The sequence below is a fragment of the Canis lupus genome, chromosome 20 (assembly GCF_011100685.1).
Source record: "Canis lupus familiaris isolate Mischka breed German Shepherd chromosome 20, alternate assembly UU_Cfam_GSD_1.0, whole genome shotgun sequence".
NCBI lineage: Eukaryota > Metazoa > Chordata > Mammalia > Carnivora > Canidae > Canis > Canis lupus.
The window spans coordinates 54,679,918-54,695,686 of NC_049241.1; the positions used below are offsets into that span (position 1 = coordinate 54,679,918).

The window sequence follows — 15,769 nt, forward strand, 5'->3', positions numbered from 1 at the left end:
GGACTCTCATCGGCTCAACTCCAGCCATGTGATTGGTGCAGGCGTGGATAAGGTGGATGACATCAACCCCTCTGAGCCAATGAGATGTGGAAGACCCTGCAGGAGGAGGGATTCCTCTTGGCTTCTGCAGAACTGCGATGAGAGACCCTCTCTTGCCTGGGACACTGGGGAGGATGCCAGTCTGCACAGGCAGCTGCCAGCTCGCTGCCAAGATACCAGAACCCAGGGCTTCGCAGAGGCATCTAGATGGCTCTTCAAGGATGAAGCCTGGAGCACCCCAGCAGGCAGAGTGGACAGACGGACAGAAGCCAGCTCCTTGCTGGCATGACCTGAGTCACTAAATCAAGCCTCACCTGAAGTGCCCTTTCAAGACTTCTTGGCTGCATGAGCCAACAGTTGTTTATCCGGCTCAAGCTCATTCGAGTTGAACTTTCCGTTACTCACAAAACGATGAATCAAAAGTGGTGCACATGTGTGTTTCCATCATCTTTCTATCATTTCCCCCCTCTTGGATCGGCTCATGTGGTGGGGTCAAGGCTGACCCCCAAGGCTCAGGAGAAGCCTTGAGCCCAATCGGCTCTCTCTCTCCAGAGCTCTCCAGGTAAGATTCTTTTTTTTTTTTTTTTTAAGATTTTATTTGAGAGAGATGGAGAGTGGGGGGAGGGGCAGAGGACAGGGAGAGAGAGAATCTCAAGCAGACTCCACACTGAGTGTGGAGCCTGATGTGGGGCTTGATCTCATGGTCCTGAGATCATGACCTGAGCCAAAGAGCCCAGCACTTAACCAGCTGAGCCAGCCAGGCAGCCCGTCTCTGGGTGATTGTGTAGAATGCTCGCTGATGGTTCGCTTGACTGCTTGAGGAGGGAGCAGTCCTGGCCAGCACACCCTTTGCTTTATTCTCCCCCAAACCATTGCAAGGATTGACCGGCTTCCTTGTTACAAAGAGAGTCTAACAACGTGATATATGTTTCTGTATGAAATAAGGGGCATGAAACCATCTGAGGGGACCAGCCTTTAGGGCAGTTGGTGGCTGGGTGTCAGATTGAGCCAATTACATGCAATTCAAGTATAGCTGCTCATCCCTTATTTTGCCCGACAACCCCCCTTGGAGCCCTCATGCCTGGTTGTTGGTGACAAATGCCCAGCACTGGGTCTGTGTGATTTGTCTTTTTTAGAAAGAATGCCCGGAACGTTGACCGAAACAGTGACGATCACATACTTTGCAAACGTCAACTTGGAGTTGAGGATCCATGAGAATCGCCTGGATGTTGACGGGGCACTTCTCGAAATCGAATGCTGGAAACACCGGGTCGGACAGCGGGACCAGTATCTCCACCCTCCCCACGTCAGTGAACATGAGGGCTGCCTCTTGGGACCAGATGTTTTGGCCTGTAAACTAAAGGGAAAGCAGTTTCGGAGATCAGGTCATTCTTTTTTTTTTTTAAGATTTTATTTACCTATTCATGAGAAATACAGAGAGAGAGGCAGAGACATAGCCAGAGGGAGAAGCAGGCTCCCCTCAGGGAGCCCGATGTGGGACTCGATCCTAGGACCCCGGGATCACTCCCTGGGCTGCAGACAGATGCTCAACCACTGAGCCACCCAGGCGCCCTGAGATCAGGTTTTGGGGATGTCAGTTTTACCTTACGCTTCAGGTTGAATGAAGGTAGGCCAAACAATCAGAGGCACCAGTACACTGGCGGAGATACCTACCCTTCAGCTGCATTCACTCGTTGGTGATCAATAATGGAAGCTCCATCTTTCCTCATCAGAGAGGATACGCAGGAAGTAGTCTAGACTTATGCACGGGTCCTGGACTGCCCTGGAGACTCAGACGAAGACTACAGACCCTCACCCAGAAAACACCCTGGTCGCCAGAATGTCAGGGTGAAGCCTTCAACGATATGGTCCTGTTCCCCATCCTACCCTATTTCCATGCCAGGCAGCCTTCCAGAACATTGGCAGCTGCAAATCTAGCAGCAAAAGCACGGAGGGAGCGATCGGCATGCCTGGGGGGCTTTTCGGGCTCAGCTGCTAGTGAGTTATTGGGCCTTGGGAAAGAGGCAGATTTGAACTTCGGTTTTTCCTCCCTTGTAAAAGTTGGATGATATGATCTCCTTCCTGGGGCTTTGTGAGGATGAAATAAGATCAGAAATGACCTCTACCTACCACCACTTCTTACCTCTCCATGCCTCAGCTTTTCTGTCTGTCCAATGGGGACAATATAAGACTCTACTTTTGTTTTGGGTGTTTTTTTTTTTTTTTTTAGAGATTTTATTTATTTATTTGACAGAGACAGGGGGTGAGAGAACAGAAGTAGGAGGGAGGGGCAGAGGGAGAGGAAGAAGCAGACTCCCCACCGAGCAGGGAGCCCAACATGGGGCTCAATCCCAGGACCCCTAGATCACGACCTAAGCCCTTCTTTCTGTTTTTTTTTTTTAAGTTTATTTATTTATTTGGGGCACCTGGGTGGTTCATCGGTTGAGCATCTGCCTTTGGCTCAGGGTGTGATCCCCGGGTCCAGGATCGAGTTCCACATCAGGGAGTCTGCTTCTCCCTCTGCCTGTGTCTCTGCCTCTCTCTGTGTGCCTCTCATGAATAAATAAAATATTTTTTTAAAGTTTGTTTTATTTATTTTTAGTAATCTCTATGCTCAACGTGGGGCTCAAACTCACGACCCTGAGATCAAGAGTCACAAGCTCTTCCGACTGAGCCAGCTAGCCCCCCCAAAGTTCCCCTTCTGAAGGTGGTGGTCGGGATTAAATGAGGTGACAGATGGAAAACACTCAGACCAGCACCTGCCATATTCTGAGTGCTCAGGAAATTTTAGCAGCTGTTGTCATAACTTTCATAACTACTAAAATCACTTATTTTTTCCAAAATTAATTAATTCAATAGTAATTAAAATTAACATTAAATTATTACTATTGTTGGGATGCCTGGGTGGCTTGGCGGTTTAACACCTGCCTTCACCTAGGGTGTGATCCTGGAGACCTGGGATCAAGTCCTGCGTTGGGCTCCCTGCATGGGGCCAGCTTCTCCCCTCTCTGACTGTGTCTCTGCCTCTCTCTCTCTCTCTCGTGAATAAATAAATAACATATTAAAAAATAAATTATTACTATTGTTATTGAAGTACTACTACTATTTTAATAACCAAAGCAATTTCTAGCCTTCAGATAAAGGATCAGAAGTTTGAGAACAGGGATCCCTGGGTGGCTCAGCAGTTTAGCACCTGCCTTTGGCCCAGGGCGTGATACTGGAGTCCCAGGATTGAGTCCCATGTTGGGCTCCCTGCATGGAGCCTGCTTCTCCCTCTCCCTATGTCTCTGCCTCGCTCTCTCTGTGTCTCTGATGAATACATTTTTTTAAATCTTTTTTAAAAGATTTTATTAATTTATTCATAGAGATACAGAGAGAAAGAGAGAGGCAGAGACACAGGCAGAGGGAGAAGCAGGCTCCATGCAGAGAGCCCGACGTGGGACTCGATCCAGTGTCTCCAGGATCATGCCCTGGGCTGCAGGCGGCGCTAAACAGCTGTGCCACTGGGGCTACCCCCCCACCCTTTAAAAAAAAAAAGTTTGAGAACAATGCAGCGCCTGGTGGCTCAGTTGGTTAAGTGTCCAACTCTTGACTTGGGCTCAGGTCATGATCTCAGGGTTAAGGAATTAAGTCCTGTGTTGGGCTCCAAGTTGAGTGCGGAGCCTCCTCAAAATTCTCTCTTCCTCTCCCTCTGCCCTGTCTACTGCTTGCTCTCTCTCAAAAAAAAAAAAAAAAAAAAAAGTTTGAGAACAAGACCATTATACCTTACCAACAGGGTAATGACGCTACTTCAAATTTACCTACTTTGATTAGAGAAGTTGACAGGATTCCCAGGCTGCCATAATACAAATTGTTCTCCCGAGTTAAAACTGCCAGTTCATATTCATCTAGGAAAAAAAACGAACAACACAGAACAACATTGAAATGAGGGTCATTTCAATGGACAAAAGTATAAAAAGTATAGAAAGCTTAACAAAAAATTACCCCAGATTCCACCATATGGACCAGGGGTCAGCAAACATCTTCTGTAAAGGACCAGATGGTAAATATTTTCTGCTCTTCTGGTCATGTGATATGTTTATAATGTTTAACTCTGTGAAAACAGCTAGAGACAACTTGTAAATGAATGGGCGTGATTTTGTTCCAATAAAACTTTATTTACAAAAACAGGTGGTGGGCCACATTTGGCCCTTGGGCCATGGTTTGCTGACCTCTGACTTAGATAACCCCGGTTAAATGTTTTAGGAAACATCTTTTCTGGTAGTCTTGTATTCGTGGCATCATATTCTGGAACTCTCTCAAGCTTTCTAAGAAAAAAACTTAATTGTCTTCTTTCGTGTGTATGAATGTACCCCAACGGGACTATAACTGATTTACCCAGTCCTCCATGGATGGACATTGAGGTTGTTTTTGGTCTTTGGGGACACAAAGTTTCAAGGAACATGGGACACCATTAAAAGTTTCTGTGAAAAGGTCAACCGAATCCAGTGCATATTTTAATTATTTAAAAAAAAGAAGGGAAGCTTTCAGAAAGAGCAAGGCTTAAGTTGAAACTTGGGGAAAGCATCTGGTGTAGAAAAGCAGAAGTGTGTTTGCAGAGCAAGGAGCTAATGAACCCAGCTCAGGGCTTCCCAACCTTGGCCTGAGGTTTGGGACCAGATTCTTCTTTCGGGGGTGTTGGGGGGTGCCCCGTGTATTGTAGGATGCTGGGCAGCATCCTGGGCCGCCACCCAGTGGCTGCTGATAGCTCATCCCCAGATCAGACAACCACAGTTGTCCCAGGTTGAGGAAATGTGGGGTTGCTATTCAACAGGTATAACGTTTCAGGGGTGCAGGATGAGTCCGTTCTAGAGCTCGGCTGTGTGTCATGTCTGTAGTTAATACTGCACCGGACACTTCACGATTTGTTAAGAAGGCAGATCTCCTGTTAACGTGTTCTCACCACAGTGGAATAGAACATGAGGTGTAGTGGAAGAGGTGGATGACAGAGGGAGTCACACTGTGACAGGACGCCACTTACATACAAGCAAATGATCTGTGCGATGCTATGTTCTCAGCAGGTCCATATTTAGTACATGCTGTGTGTCTTTCAACGGGGTGTCTTTCTCCCCGAATTCCTAACCAGGTTTACCTCCAGGGAGCCAAAGAGGACCTGGGTTTAGGGAGCCACTCCAAGGGACTTTATTTTTTCTATTTTTATTATATATATTTCTTAAGAGACAGAGAGTGAGCAGGGTCGGGGGGACAGAGGGAGAGGGAGAGAATGACTCTCATGCAGATAGTGGAGTCTGATGTGGGTCTCGATCTCACATCCCCGAGATCATGACCTAAGCCAAAATCAAGAGGCAGGTGCGTAACAGTGCGTAACTGACTAAACCACCCAGGAGTCCCAAGGGATTTTAACTGTACTTGTGATATTAAAAAATAACAATAATAATTTAAAGGGCCATGCACTACTAGTTTTAATTATAAGAACATTTTATATCATGAATTTATGTAACTCTAAGTTCATTTTAAGATTTTTTAAAAAATTTATTTATTCATGAGAGACACAGAGAGAGAGGCAGAGACACAGGTAGAGAAAGAAGCAGGTTTCACGCAGGAAGCCCAACGTGGGACTCGATCCCGGGTCCCCAGGATCACACCCTGGGCTGAAGGCAGCACTAAACCGCTGAGCCACCCAGGCTGCCCTCTAAGTTCATTTTAAACAGCTACAGGGACATAGTTGGGAGGATATAACATGATGATCAGCAAACAGGGGAGACACTGACTTAGCACCCAAGTGACACCCCCGACCCCCCGCCCTCAGTGTGTCTCACTATTTGCCTCTAAGTTTCCAACTTGGGAGCTGCCGGGGGAGAAATATTAGTCTGGTGAAGTTCATCTTTCAGGACAGCAGCAGGACATTTTAGTACCAAAGAAAGCCTGAGATGCCGGCGCCTGTGGGGGCTCAGTCGGTTAAGCATCTGCTTTCAGCTCAGGTCGTGATCGTGTGGTCCTGGGACTGAGCCCCATGTTGGGCTCCCTGCTCCCCGGGGAGCCTGCTTCTCCCTCTCCCTTTGCCTCTCCCCCGCTTATGCTCGCTCTCTCTATGTCAACTATTTATTTATTTAAATAAAATCTTTAAAAAAAAAAAAGAAAAGAAATCCTGAGATGCCATCTGTTATAGGTTGAAATGTCCTCTCCAAAAAAGATCCTAACCCCCAGGACCTCAGAAGGTGACTGTATTTGGAGATCAGCTCTTTACAGAGATGATTCAGTTAAAACGAGGTAATCAAAGTACTTCCTAACCCAGGATGACTGGTGTCTTTGTAAAAAGGGGGTTGTTTGGACACAGCTGTGCACAGAGGGAGCACATGGTGGTGAGGACAGCCGCCTGGAAGCCAGGGAAACAGGCCTGGGGCAGATCCTTCCCTGGAGCCTATGCAGGGAGCACAGCCCTGCTGACAACCTTGACTTCAGACTTCTGGCTTCCAGAACCATAACAGTTTGGGGGCATTTGTTGTAGTGGCCCCAGAAAGCCAACACCCAATTCATATTTCACTTCATGGTGAAAAGGTACAAAAGTTTATGCCAAGAGTTTTCCTCAAATGTGAGACAATCACATTTTGGTTCAGGTCTTGTTTGGTGTGGTTTGGTTTTGGCTGGACTGGATCTAGCAGGTCAGTGGTTAGTAAGCCCGGTATAAGGCACTTCTAGAAAGCTACCCATAGGTTGGGCACGCACTGGCAGCCACGCTGTAGATGGTGACGTTGGCCTCAGAAATGGAAGAGAGCAAGGTGTGGGGTCCTTCTTTCACCTGGACAGGGTAAACCAGCTGACCTGTGAGACAATAGGGCAGAGTCGTGAGCAAAGGGACCCTCACTGCTGAAAGGCTGAGCAATCCCCGCCGCCTGCCCCAACCCTTAGTGCGTGACTCACACGATGCAGAATGGAGGGAAACACAGCACCAAGGTGCTCGGCTGTAAGAGCATCGTGCAGAATGAGCTTGGGTTCGAGAAAACCAACCCTGTGTGCCCCATGGGACAGGAATGCAGCACATCGTTGGCTGCAGGGTTCACAGAAAATGCTGTCTTGCACAGCATGGAATGCCTTTTGCTATATGGGCAGCGTGTAAGGAATAAGAGCTTCCCTTCTCAAATGAGCTCCCCAAATGGAGGGGAGCCCTGAGCCCTTCTCTTGCACGGGGCATGGGGCATGGTGTTCAAGTGGCCTGGCTGGTGCTCTTGCAGCCACACCTGTGTCCAAGGGCCTCCCTGGTGGTATCCCTTCCCTGGGCAGGGTGGAGGGGCTGCTGTTTGCTTCTCATCTCGTGCTGGCTGGCGGGCAGGGGCTCACGCAGTGTGGGCGTTGCCCCGATTTCTCAGCGAGGCAGCCAGAGGTGCTGTGCCATTTCCCGAGTTCTCTCTGGCCAGGGGAAGTCCAAGTGGGCAGCCCCGAGTGACGTCCCAGAGTTGCTAACCTTGGCACCCAAACAAGACCTGTGGTTCCTGGAGGGGAGACTTGGGGCTCTGCCCTGGGTGACTGGAGGGTGACTTTCAGAACCTGCCCACGCGGCCCTAAAGACTCCAGGAAGTGGAAACTGGGGCAGGGAGAGAGATGGATGCAGTGAGGGCCCCGAGAGTGAGAACGGGCTGGTCCCCATCTGCTCGAGGCAGGGGAGAGACAAACCAGCTGTGCTCTCCCCGCCCAGAGGGGGACCTGGGCTTGGGTCTCACTCACCTGAGTTTCTGGAAAGCAACAGGCTCCTCTCAAACCAGAAGATCAGGATGCCCTTCTGGCCGGGGGTGATGAGGATGTTAAGGGTCCCGTTGTAGTCAAAAGGCAGCCCGAAACTGAAGTTCAGGGGGTGTTCTGAGTAGCTGAACCTAGCCTAAGAGGAAAAGCCCCCGCATCTGGGCCCGAGAAAGAATCTGGGCTCAGCAGTAGCAGGGGGCTGCGTGCTTTGCTACTGGATATCCTGCAAACATTATCTGGGCCAGTGGGTCTCAGTTTGGGGTGATGCTGCCCCCAGGGGATGCTGGGCAGTGTCCGGGGACATGTGGGGCCATCAGAACTGGGGGTGCCCCTGGCAGGGAGTGGGTGAGGCCAGGGGTGCTGCTCTATACCCCACGGTGCCCAGGATGGCCCCAAAGAACTATTCCTCCCACAACATGCACAGTTCCCTGGGCTGGGGAGCCAGAGACCCAGCGCCCAGGGCAGGATGGATGGTGCCCCCAGCTCAGGCTGTGTCATGCACCTGCTGCCTCCGGTCCCCTGTCTTGAGGGGCTGAGCCACCTGGTGGCAGAGTAGCCAAATGAGGTGACATGCCCAACATGAAGGAGGGCAGCCTTGGATCGCTGACAGGTGAGGCCAGAGAAAGCGCTGAGCTGGAGAAAGCGTCCCTCCTCAAGGCTGCTGGGTCTGGTGTGGGACGCAGCTCACTGCAGAGGGAGCCCCAAACCAAAGGCTCCACCAGTTTCAGGCACTAGGGGGCCGAAAGTAAAGGGAGACTGGGAGTGGAAAAGTACTGGGTACTGAGCTCCACACAGAGAGAAACCTGCCCTGCAGCTCTCCTCCTCTGTGAGAAGGCGGAGGCACCTCAACGGGCCCTAAGAATGCAAAAGTGCAGGGAGTGAGCCTCGAGGGACACTGCAGTGCATCGACACCCACCCCATCTCTGGAGTATGGAGACCTGCCAGCCAAAGCCTGTGGGCAGGCTGGGAAATCATGCATAGCCTGCAACCCTGGACGCTGCGGTCACTCCGGAGCAGGGCAAGGCCCCGGGCACTTCAGGCAAATGAGGGCACTCTGGGCAGGGACAGGACCTAGCAGAGGGTGGGGGCTTCAGCCATGCAGGTCAGCCCAGCATCTTCCTGACTGCAGGGCTCCCCGAAACTCCAGAGCTGCACATCCTACCTGGGTGCTGACCGTACTTAATCTTTTTCTGCCTTAATCATTTTTATTCAAATGTGGTTTACGTGGACTGACTCGTCTTCTTAACTTAGTCTTATTCTAAATGATATCTGTGAGGTCACAAGTTTCATGTACTGATTTTCTCAGTACACATGAAAATAATCACTAAACAAAGACTTCAACACGAAGCATTTACAGCCATCTTGTCAGCGATATGTGCATCAAACTTTGTATTTTATCCCTAGTGTTCAGCACAGTGCTTAGCACCTCCTAGACACTACGTAAATATTGCCAAGTGCATGACTGTATCAGCAAATGAGAGGGGGAGGGGAGTGGTGGGTGTGTGAGTGGGTAGATGGGTGCATGGATGAACAGGTAGGTGCACAGGTGGGTGGATGAATGGATGGATAAGTAGGTAAATGGATGGATGGAAGGATGAAGGATGGATGGATGGATGGATGGTTGGATAAGTAGCTAAGATATATGGATGGGTGGATGGATGGTAGGATGGATAGATGGATGAATAAATGGATACATGAATGGATAGATGAAAACCTAGATGGATTTCAGATATGAAAATCCAAGTGTGTAACATAAAGACTCCTAACTCTGGGAAACGAACTAGGGGTGGTGGAAGTGGAGGAGGGCGGGGGGTGGGGGTGAATGGGTGACGGGCACTGAGGGGGGCACTTGACGGGATGAGCACTGGGTGTTATTCTGTATGTTGGCAAATTGAACACCAATAAAAAATAAATTTATTATAAAAAAAAAAGAAAATCCAAGTGTGTGACTCTTAACAAAAACCTGGCTTGGGGCAAAGGTCACTTAAACCTTTCTTCCCAGTCCAAAGTTACTCACCTTCCCTTGATCAATGAGAAGCAGCCCAACCTGTGACAAGGAGTGAAAGTAGAAGATCCCACCCAAAGACCCGACTAGTTCTGCCTGTGAAACAAACAAAAAACATCACATATGAATAAACCATTAAGGAGTTTGATTTAAACTCCAAATTACCTCATAAGCCAGAATGAGGGAAAGTCTTTTTAGTTACGATCTATTTCCCCTCTATGGAAATGTAGCATGTAGGACAGAACCTTGAATGAAAATACCTTGGTTTGGGGATGTTGGGAGGAAGTGGTGTGACCTCAGACTGCTAGACGCCTGCTTAAAGCCTTCACTCCTGCTGAGATTCCTTATTTTTGGTGGGTCTGCAAAGTGCCCAGAAGCCAAGTTGGAGCATGAGGCCACAGGCCCTATTCTAGGGACAGTGGGCTAGCCCAGCTGGCTGCCTCCAGACATCTTTCAGGTAAGAGGGAGAAAGACTGCTGTTTTAAGCCTCTTGGGTTCCTAGGGGGAGTTTTCCATCATAAACAGTGTTGTGGACTGAATTGCGTCTTCCCCCAATGTTCATATGTTCAAGTCCTAACACCTACCTTAGTCCATGTTGGCTGCTCTCACAAAGTGCCACAGACAGAGTAGCTTAGAGACAATACAAGTTCGTTGCTCACAGTTGTGGAGGGCTGGAAATCTGAGATCAAGGTGCCAGCACAGCCAAGAGAGGGCCTGCTTCTGGGTTATGTTCTTCTTACTGTGTTCCCACATGGCAGAAGGAGGCTAGCAAACTCTCCATGGCTCCCTCTTTCAGAAGGGCACTGGTCCCATTCACTGGGACTCCATCTTCATACTCTAAACACTCCTGGGGCACCTGGATGGCTCAGTGGTTGAGCCTTTGCCTTCAGCTCAGGGCGTGATCCCAGGGTCCTAGGACTGAGTCCAACATCAGGGTCCCCTCAGGGAGTCTGCTTCTCCCTCTGCCTATGTCTCTGCCTCTCTGTCTCTCATGAATAAATTAATAAAATTTTTAAAAAATAAATAAACATGCCCAAAGGCTCCAACTCCTAATACAATCACATCAGGCATTAGAATGGCAACATATAAATTTGAGAGGGGGAGACAAACATTCAAATTAGCCCCCCGTGGGATGGCCCTTGGGGGTGGGGCCTGTGGGAACTACGTAGGTTTAGATGAAGTCATGAGGGTGGGGCCCCAATGATGAGGTTAGTGCCTTTATAAGAAGAGACACCTGGAGCCCCTGGGTGGCTCAGTGGCTGAGTGTCTGCTTTCAGTTCAGATCACAAGCCGGGGTCCTGGGATGGAGCCCTGTATCAGGCTCCCTGCTCAGTGGGGAGTCTGCTTCTCCCTCTCCATCTGCTCCAGCTATCTCTCTCAAATAAAGAAAATATATTAAAAGGAAGACGAGATACCAAGCATTCTCTCTTCGTCAGGTGAGGACACAGTAAGAAGGTGGCCATTTGCAAGCCAGGAAGAGAGCCCTTACCAGGAGCTAAATCCCCTATTATCTTGATCTTGGACTTTCCAGCCTCCAGAACTGTGAGAAATAAATTTCCATTGTTTAAGTCACCCAGATCGTGGCATCTGTTACGGTGGCACAAGCTGACCAAGACATATGGTCAATCCATCCCAGCTGGCATGGGTTGCTGGGCTTCCCAGTGGCCTGCTCATCACCTCCCCAGCAGACACCCCAACTCCTTCCCTGCTGGTGGAACTCCAAGGGGATGAATCATGACTACTCAGGAGTCTCAACCCTCTGGCCTCGAAAACAACAATAACCCCACGTACGTGCACACACACGTACACATTCGCACACACAGCAGATAGACTGTTGTATTTATAACTGGTGTTTGAGTGAGAGGACATCAAGGAGAAGAGTAAACTTCACACAGGAGGAATGCCTTTTCAGTTGTACTGAGGACGGTTGGATTGTGTTGGGTGGAATTATGGCCTTGTTAGTGTCTTTATTTGGAGAGTATGGTTGAAGGAGATGCGGATGGCTGCCACAGCAACAAGGGGTGGACTTGTGTTGGTTCATTTTGTGTGTCAGCTGGACTGAGCTAAGGGATGTCCAGGTAGCTGGTAAGACATTATTTCTGTGTGTGTTTGTGAGGGTGACTCTGGAAGAATCATTTGATTCAGTAGACCCAGTGAAGATCACTCTCACTGGTGTGGGCGGGCATCACTCAATCCACTGGGGTCCTGCATAGAAGGAAGAAGGGGAGGTAAGGTGTGAATCTGAGATCTCTCACATTGAGCTGGGATGCCCACGTCCTCCTGCCCTCAGACATCAGAGCTTCTGTTCTTGGGCCTTCAGATGCCAGGACTTACACCAGTGGTTCCCTGGTCCTTCAGCCTTTGTACTTAAAGGGAACTATGGAACCAGACTTTCTGGTTCTCCAGCCCACATATGGCAGATTGTGCGGCTTCTCTGTCCCTTAACCACGTGAATCAATTCCTATCACCTATTTGTCTATCTACCTACCTACCACCTATCAGTTTTTTTAGCCATGATTGTTTTCAACTAAGCGCACATGTTAACTCTGAGTCCTAGGCCTAATTTGGATGAAAATATGTGGTCACTTAGGTTCTAGGCTCCCTTGGGCCTCCTGGGCAGGGCAGAGAACCTGCATTTGGGACACTATGAATGCTCAAGAGCAGAGCAGACTCTTTCTGCTTTCCTTTACACATCCCTCCCAAGTGTTTGGGGACTCCGGACTCTCCCTGCATTAGAATAAAACTTTTTCATCTCTTTGAGCTCCCAAGGATCTCGTCCACTTCAGCATGTCCTCTCCCTCTTCTAAGGATACCAGTTGTTGGATTTAGGACCTGCTTTGATCCAGTATGATCTCCAGTATGATCAACGCAGTATGATCTCTGCGTTGGGCATGCAACCCACTATAAACCCATTTTGTCAATCTGCAAAGACCCTATTTCCAAGTAAGGTTACACTCTGTGCTTCTGGATGAGTATAATTTGGGGAGGGTGGGAACTGACCCAGGACAGTTCTCTCATCTGTGTAATTAGAATGATGATGGCACCTGATGGTACTGATCTTTGGCTGGGCCTGGGGTTAACTGAAGACTTTACCATGGCACCAGGTTTATTTACATAAGTACTCCTTCTTTTTTTTTTTTTTTACACATAAGTACTCCCAAAAAACCTCCTATGACCTAGAATTTTCCCTACTCTCCCAGCGCCTTAGGCTCCTAAAGAGAGAAGAGCTCTTGTTCACACAGTGATAGCTAATTATTCCTACCATGCAGATTACTCCTACCATGCAGAAGATAAACATATATTTGTTTTTGTTGTTCACTTTTTTATCAAATTGAACATACCTGTTTTTCATAGGCAAACTTCTGATATCTGAATCCCCCATTGTTTGAGAAATATATGTTGGTCTGAGATATTTGATCTCCATGCAAATAAGCAAAAACTGAGTTACTTATATCCTGGAATAACACACACAGAGAACAGTCTCTTTAAAAGGAGATACAGGGTTAGAGGGGTTGGGGAAATATTATCTAAGGGTACAAGCTCGCAACCGGTAGATAAATAAGTTCGAGAGATCTAATGCACAGCATAGTGATTACAGATAACAATACCATATTAATACATTTCAATGTTGCTAAGAGATTCATCTTAATTGTTCTCATCACAAAAAGGCAATGATGATCATGTGATGGAGGTTTAGGTAATACTATGGTGGTCATCATATTGTGGCCTATAAATGTATCAAATCAACACACTGTACACCTTAAATTTATACATGGTTGTATCTCAATTATATCTCAACTGAAAATAAAGGAGATAGAGGCCCATGATCACACTCCTGGGCATTTATCCCAGAGATGAAAACTTATGTGCAGACAAAAATGAATGTTCATAGCAGCTTTATTAGTAATAACCAAAAAGTGGGAACAACCAAACCCACTCCGTGGAATATTATTTGATAAGAAGAGGGAATGGATTAGTTACACGCTATTGGTGGGTTGAGTCTCCAGAGCATTTTGTGAGAAAAGCTAATCCCCAGAGTTCGATATTGTACGATCCCATGTATAGATAGAACATTCTTGAAATGATGAGATTATAGAGATGGAAAATAGATTAGTGTATGCCAGGGGTTAGGGACAGCAGGGCAGGGATGTAAGGAGAGCTTTGGGGTCATTGAACAGTCTAGTGTTTTGAGGGCAGTAGTACTTCTGTGACTTCACACATGTGATAAATAACACAGAATTAGATCCACCCATTATTTCCAGGTCAGCTTCCCAGTTTCAGTTTTTTATTATAGTTACATAAGACAGAACCATTGGTGAAGGGGGTGTGGGACTTCCTGTACGGTCTATAAATATTTCATAATAACAAGTTTAAAAAAGGAAGGTAGGTGGATATATTCCTAATGTGTCAGCCAGGTGATCCCATTATCTCAGGTCCTCTTCTGAACCCTGAGGAAGGGACACTGCCCAGGTCCATCAAGGAACCTGATGCTCCAGCCTTCATGGATTACTCTGTCCATGTTTTCATTCATTATCTATGTTTAAAATAGAGTAAAAAATTGACGGTCTACTCACCACGCAAAAGGGATGTCCACTATAACAACAGTTGTCACCAGAAACATGTGAAACAGGGTGTTCTATACCTAAAAGGACAAGATCATTGTAAAAAACATGAGTTTCCAGGACACCTGGCTGGCTCAGTCAGTGGAGCATGTGACCTTTCATCTTGGGGTCAGGAGTGCAAGCCCTATGTTGGGCATGCAACCCACTATAAACAAACCAACCAACCAGCCAACAAACCATGAGTTCCCTAAATTTCAGAGGAAAATATAAAGCAGGGTTTCTCGACCTTGACACTACTGACATTTGCGTCCAGATTGTTGTTGGTTGAGGGGCTGTCCTGTGTGCACTATACTATGTCTCTGCTAACTGGATGCCAGAAGCATCCTCCCCCAGTCTTAACAACTAAAGATATCTCCAGATATTGCCAGGTATCATCTGGAGGGCATTCCTGTCACAGTTGAGATCCAATGGTTTTGTGGGAACTCTTAGGACTCTGCCAAAATGGCAGGAAGGGCTCCTTTCTCTTAGGGAGGCATTCTTTTTTAATTCTATTGTAAAAGCAGAAGCTTCAGCTCCAAATAAAATATACACGTGGCCAACAAGACAGGAAAAGATGCTCTCAACATCACTGATCATCTCTGATCAGTCACCCATCTCTGTGGGTGGCCCCCCACAGAGAATGACCTGGCCTTACAGGTCAGCAGTGGTGGGGTTGAGAAACCTTGAACTGACTCCTTTCTTTTATTTTTTAGGTTTTTTAAAAATTATGATTTTATTTATTTAAGAAGGAGGGGGCCTTAAAAAGTAACGAGCTGCTGACACACACTAAAATGGGGAGGAAGCTCCAAAACACGATGCTCAGCAAGAGAAGCCAGCACAAAAAAAGTCACAGAGTGTGTGATTCCACGTGTGTGAGATGTCCAGACAGGCTCATCCAGATAGACAGGAAGAGGGTGTGTGGTTGTCAGGGGCTGGGAAGGGGGTGGGATATGACTGTTGATGGGGATGGTCTTTCTTCTTGGGGTGATGGAATGTTCTGGAACTAGATAGTGGTGATAGTTGCACAACACTGTGAATGTACTAAATGCCGCTGAATTGTACACTTTAAAATGGTTAAAATGGTCAGTTTTATGTGAGTGTTATACCCTCCCCCAAAAAAGGAAAAAGAGGCATGAAGTGTGAGAGAGAAAAGAACTGACGTGGAGGTCAGGAGGGGGATGGAGGACTGGACAGCAAAGCAAGAGCAAGCTCATGGGTGAATTTTGGAGGGAGGGATAGAGAGGGAGGAAGTTGGGAGGGCTAGGAGGCAGTTTGGCTGAGGGGGGTCGGTTCTGCTGAGAATGGATGGACTCGAGGTTTGGAGGCAGCTGCACGTTTGGTGTGGATGTGACAATTGAAGACATGGCCCCCAGATCGGTCAGAGCAG

The 15,769-nt window shown here is 47.8% G+C and overlaps 1 protein-coding gene across 5 annotated transcripts in view; it reads right to left on the minus strand.

Annotated features, from left to right (window-relative positions):
* Positions 1 to 15,769, minus strand: part of CATSPERD (cation channel sperm associated auxiliary subunit delta) — a 52,198-nt gene that overhangs the window by 23,459 nt on the left and 12,970 nt on the right. For all 5 annotated transcript variants that reach the window (XM_038567627.1, XM_038567628.1, XM_038567630.1 and 2 more), the window contains 7 exons: positions 14,356 to 14,423; positions 13,123 to 13,236; positions 9,794 to 9,877; positions 7,762 to 7,912; positions 6,766 to 6,861; positions 3,844 to 3,926; positions 1,220 to 1,396 (listed from right to left, as the gene is read on the minus strand). In XM_038567627.1, coding sequence (XP_038423555.1) covers positions 1,220 to 1,396; positions 3,844 to 3,926; positions 6,766 to 6,861; positions 7,762 to 7,912; positions 9,794 to 9,877; positions 13,123 to 13,236; positions 14,356 to 14,423 — 773 coding nt within the window. The remainder of the gene's footprint in view (positions 1 to 1,219; positions 1,397 to 3,843; positions 3,927 to 6,765; positions 6,862 to 7,761; positions 7,913 to 9,793; positions 9,878 to 13,122; positions 13,237 to 14,355; positions 14,424 to 15,769) is intronic.